The sequence below is a fragment of the Bombina bombina genome, chromosome 6 (assembly GCF_027579735.1).
Source record: "Bombina bombina isolate aBomBom1 chromosome 6, aBomBom1.pri, whole genome shotgun sequence".
Lineage (NCBI taxonomy): Eukaryota > Metazoa > Chordata > Amphibia > Anura > Bombinatoridae > Bombina > Bombina bombina.
In genome coordinates this window covers 657854923-657860924 of record NC_069504.1, presented here as the reverse complement: position 1 = coordinate 657860924, position 6002 = coordinate 657854923, and the positions used below count along the sequence as shown (strand labels likewise).

Sequence of the window (6002 nt, the reverse complement as noted above, 5' to 3'; positions counted from 1 at the left end):
GTTCATTACCCTGGTGTTAGCACTGCTCATCGTATAAAACTGAAGGCATGCTGGTATTATTACTAGGGGTTAGATGTCATCACTACCAGGGGTTAAAGGTTACCATTACCTGAAGTCAGAGGGTATACAGCCTTCTAACTCCCGCTTAACCCACACACCATTCCTTTTCCACAGGGAATCTAACAAGTATCTAACCCTGGGAGAGAAAAGCCAGCTGTTTCTGAGTATGGGCCCAATAGAGTTTAAAAAAAATATATGTATGGGGCAATACGGACAGATGGCAAGCATCGCGGAACAGCCGCCTTAAATCAAGACTGTCCCGGGAAAATTGGGACAGTTGGGGGTATGCGAAGTTGCATGTGAGCGAAAGTTCGAAATAGCACGCCACTTGTAATCTGGCCCTATGACTTAAAGGTTGGAAGTTTTGATACAAATCATATTAAAAGAAATATTTTAATTTTTTTTAAAAATATAAAATCACATGAAACATATTTATATTTAAAATATTTAAAAATTATAAGAAAAAAGGCCATATGTTAAAGTTTTACATACAAATATCTTTTAAGCCTAAAAATGTTCTCTATACATTACGTGAATAGTAAACTTCACCTCTGTGCTATAATAAATACTTTAGTAGGAAAATAGTATATTTAAAAGCCTCATAGAGGACTGTTTTTTTCCTTTGTTTTGTTATGTTCATAAGACCATTTTGACAAAACAATTATGTTAAAGTTCATAATAAAGTAGACATTAAAGACAATTAGTGATTGCCCTTGGTAATCATGTGGTCCAGTGGAGATATTTCAGTGTGTTACCATTAGGTATTTAAAGTTTCAAGTACTAAAAACCTAGAACAGCAAAGTCATTATTGTGCATTTAGGCAGTGAGAGAATTAATAAAAATAAAAAAAAAAGTTATTGCTATATGAAAATATTTTCTCCTGAGCAAACATTTTGATCTGGTCACTTAAGTTTCTGCGTAAGGAAATAATTCTTCTGGGAATTTTCATGGGACGCAATATATGAAGCGTGTAACATCACAGTGAAAATGTTCTTTTTAGTTAAATCCTTCATTAGATTCTTCATTTGGTTTCTTGAAATAACTGTTAGATCTTGCAGCAAGTTGACTTCTTATCTGGAATACTGAGTTTTGTCACAGTCTCAGATCTTTCTGCACTCAGATCTACAGATCGCTTTACTTCCCTAGTAGGAAAAAACAAAATATATATATATAAAAAGTGTAAAAGAGATGGAAAAAAAAATATCTGCATAAAAAAGGAACACTTTAAAATGATTTAAAAGTAGATTTGCAAGCAAAATGTACAAGGCTTTGGTTTTTAAGCTTTAAAAGGAACAAAAAAGTCAAAATAAAACGTTCATGATTTACTTTGTTCTCTTGCTAAGTTTATCTTCTCTTTGATGAAGAGAATATTTAGGTAGGCTCAGGAGCAGGAATGCTCTACTGGGAGCTAGATTCCGATTGGTGGCTGCACATATATGCCTTTTGTCATTGGCTCACTAGATGTACTCAGCTACAGAGGCAGACCAAATGAACAGAGGGCTCTTTTGCAAAAAATGTTTTGGGCCCCCGAGACACATCCTACATTTGCATAAAAACAAATTAGGAGTTTTGGAATATACACTGAATGTATTGTTTAGACAGCCACTGTACAGCACAATTACCACTTTCATGAATACACAATGCCTAGCGCAACCCATATATATATATATATATATATATATATATATATATATATATATATATATATATATATATAGGGTGTGTGTGCTTGTCTGTATATATTTATGGATTAGCCAGTCTTAGTGTGTATTCCTGTGGGTGCTTGTGTATGTGGCTTCTTGTCTGTGCTTTTTGGGTGCCTGTTTGTGTGTATGTTGGTTCCTATGTGTATACGGTATCTGATGGCGCTTGTGTGCTGTGTGTGTCTGTCTGTGTTAGTTTTCTTGTATATCTGAGTTTATATTTCTGTGTGTGATTCTGTATGTGTCTGTTTATGTGTATGTCACTGTGTTTGTGTGTCTGTATGTCAGACATCCCAAACTGCAAAAACTCATTTCAGGGAGGATGCTTCTCCCGCTACTGCGCTGCCACCCCCCCCCCCCAGTTATATATTGGACACTTTGAAACCCTAAATAAGATAAGATATAGACTTATCATTAAAGTAGCTTCCCACTAAAGTCCCATTAAAAAAAAAAGTAGCTTTATTGCACAACCACATACAACAAAACTTATTTTCCAGTGATTATCGTAAACTTGTTGAATGCTCAAATGTTTTAGAATACGAAGTTTAATTACGTGCAGTAAATAAGGTAGTATTTGTGGTTTTATTTTATTAAAATCAGTGGGGGCTTTTCCGTTACTGATGCATGCTTTGAGGGTTCTATAACATATCAGCAACTAAAGGCATTCCTTAAAGAAACACTTTTCCGGATTTGGGTCACATTGGATCATAGTAGTTGGAGTTTCAGGGAGATTGCACTCCATTTGCTGGCAACAGGAAGCCGCTATTTCAATCAGGGAGACTCCCTGAACTTCAGGGAGACTTGAGATGTCTGGTATGTGTTAGTGCTTCTGTATGTTTGAGTGTGTTTCTGCGTGTATGTGAATCTATGTTTGTGAGTGTGTGTTTCTATGTATGTGTGGGGAGCCAATGATTTTGTAAGGGGCTGTACAAGGATGTCAGTAGTATGTTAGGACTGTACATGGATGTCAGTAGTTTTCTGGAAATGTACATGATGTCAGCAGTATGCTAGGGCTGTACATGGATGTAAAAATAAATATAAATATATATTTATATATATATATATATATATTTCCATCAAAATTCTGTTTTTATAGCCTTATTTTTTATAATTTCTTATGTGCTTTGCTTCCCTTGTATTTTAACTATTAGATATAGATTTCATAGTGGGCAGAGTTTTAGTACTTGGGCCACTGAATTGTACTCGGCCCTTGGTTCCAAAATTGCCAGTCATCCCCTGCATTTTTTATGCATTAGTTGCATTACGGAGTTTCTGGCTTTAACATGTGGTCAGATTGTTTGGAAGCCTTGTTTGTGTGCTTGCAAGTATTTCATCCTGCCTGGGTCAGAATTCAGTCTACACCAAAATCGCTATTATTTAAAAAGATAGATAATGCCTTCACAACCCATTCCCTAGCTTTGCACAATTAACATTGTTATATTAATATACTTTATAACCGTTCAATCTCTAAATTTGAGGAAGCCCCGTCTAACCATTCAATCTCTAAATTTGAGGAAGCCCCGTCTATTCCTATGTGACGAGGGGGAGAAACGCGCGTCGGCAATAGGCTGACCGGACCCACGTGACCTTCCACGCTGAATGAGCAAGCCATTGAGCAGAGCGGAGCATTACGAGCGGCTTTTACGAAAGCCCAACAACAAATGGTTTTGGCTAAATCTCCTCTAGCCTAGCAGTCAGCAAAGATGGCTAACTTTCTATCCCAGCCCACTTTGGAGACAAAAGCAAGCAAAGCAACAAGGGGATGAATAACAGCTTTCCGAAAGGAGGAGGAGAAGGAAAGCAAAGCAATATCTTTTCATCGGAAACGAGCAATACCTGGTACTGACGGCTGGATGACATCTTCTAGAGCTGACAAGGGAAGGTGTAGTCGACAGAGGGGTACAGTATATCAACACAAAGTATCCTCCTGTACCTAATCCTGCATTAGCTTGTTTGGTCATCTTGTGCTTGCTTTCTACATTACTTACCGACACAATGTTTGCTTGACTCTATCCGCTGTTTATACCAACCTGGTTTGGTGATTTGTTTACTGCTTGCCTGATGCCGCATTTACAACTATATGCATGCTCTTACTATGCTATATTAACAGTTCTATGTCATGAACATTTGCTTACTAACGGAACATCTATTAACATCAGACTGATTCCTATTGAACTGTTTCTTCTGCTAAAATTGCTCACGCTACTCAATTTACATTTTCATGAGAGGTGTTGCCATATTCTCTAGCGTTTGACACTTTTTATAAATACAAGTGCTTCACTGGTCTGAATAGACCAAGTTTATATAGAAAATTGTTGCAACAAAGAAAGTTTGTAATTACTGTTTACATTGAGTGATTTACTGTGTATGCATTTACTTTCTATTGTTGTTTTTTGCAATGTCGAGTTAAGGTGAAGCCTTAAGCCTGTCTCAGTTGATTACTAAAACCGTGTAACGGTCTGAGGACTTGCTGAGAGCATATTACACTCTCACCTACTTTTGAATTAATATGGCTCACGTAATTAACTGAATCAGCTTGGTTGACACGGGGACCGGTCCCACTATTATATCCTTGAAAGGATTTTAGAATATTTTTACTTCACACTATGTGCAATTAATGTTATATTTATGTATCTTGTACTGTTCAAGTCTCTTAATCAGCCTGACACACAATAAACCCACTAGTTTTGATATGTATCAATTGAGTGTCATTTGCCTATTTTCAAAAAAAGAGTGCTGAAATCCCAGTCTTTTACAAGTGATATTATTATGTATCCCTTTTCTTCTCAAAACATAAATTCATTTGTATTTCATGGGTCTGCACCATAAGTAATATATTAGGTTCCCAGGTATTTTAACTTGCGAATCTATGAAGGAGATTTTTCTTCAAAAATAAAACACTCTAAAAGTTCTATAGTTTAGTGCAATTTTTTCCATTTACAAATAATTTTTTCTATATACACACATACACATATATACAAATATACAGAAATCAAGTAGCGCTCAAACTCCGAATGAAAGGCTCCAAATCAGTGTGTGAAGAAACTCCAGGCAGTATTATGTAAAAAATCCAATTTTTATTCCAAAAAGTTAAAAAGACGTTGTAAAAAACATCCGAAACAAAAGCCAGCAATGACACGAACAATCAGGTAGATGAACTGATCTCTATGCAGACGCGTTTCGTGCGCACTCGCACTTGTTCACTGCTTACCTGGAGATCAGTCCATACACCTTTTAAGGCTGAATCAATTAAAGTAATCTTTAAGTCAAAACCTGATTGGACACTGACATTAGAGCGAACACCTCCCTCTATAGTGCATAGCGAGACCTCTCGTTGTCTCATGTGAATATACTTTAAAGGTATAGATCCATCTATAAACAGATAGGCATTATGTTGTACAGCCTAGACAATTCTCATGCCCTTTAAAAATAGTTATAACAAATTACATTTCAACAGAAGTTATAATCTCAAACAATTCACATATATCACAAATTTGCAAATATCAATATATTGCGCTACCAAATTATATGCAAAGTTATTTTTGTATTGGAAGCAACTTTTTGGAATAAAAATTGGATTTTTTACATAATGCTGCCTGGAGTTTCTTCACAGAATGATTCTCTTCACACGCTGATTTGGAGCCTTTAATTCGGAGTTTGAGCGCTACTTGATTTCTGTATATTTGTATATTTCTTATGTTTGGGGCGTGCTCAGCAGTCCCGCTCGGAGTAGCAGCCAATATTCTGGCCGTATACATGGGGTGTGTCCCCGCCCACTCTTCATAAGTGCCGGTTCCGGGTCTGTGCACCGGACTTGTCTGACGAGCGCATATTACAGTGATCTGTGACAATGTCATACACACACATATATATATATATATATATATATATATATATATATATACACACACACACACACACATATATATATATATACACACATACATATACACACACATATATATATATATATATACAGGGAGTGCAGAATTATTAGGCAAGTTGTATTTTTGAGGATTAATTTTATTATTGAACAACAACCATGTTCTCAATGAACCCAAAAAACTCATTAATATCAAAGCTGAATAGTTTTGGAAGTAGTTTTTAGTTTGTTTTTAGTTATAGCTATTTTAGGGGGATATCTGTGTGTGCAGGTGACTATTACTGTGCATAATTATTAGGCAACTTAACAAAAAACAAATATATACCCATTTCAATTATTTATTTTTACCAGTGAAA

General features: G+C 35.9%; 1 protein-coding gene across 1 annotated transcript in view; it reads right to left on the bottom strand.

The window, feature by feature from the left end:
- Nucleotides 1–434: 434 nt before the first annotated feature.
- LOC128664551 (ras and EF-hand domain-containing protein-like) overlaps nt 435–6002 on the bottom strand; it is a 185260-nt gene continuing 179692 nt past the window's right edge. The window contains 1 exon segment of the mRNA XM_053719368.1: nt 435–1202. Coding sequence (XP_053575343.1) covers nt 1106–1202 — 97 coding nt within the window. The 3' untranslated portion in view covers nt 435–1105.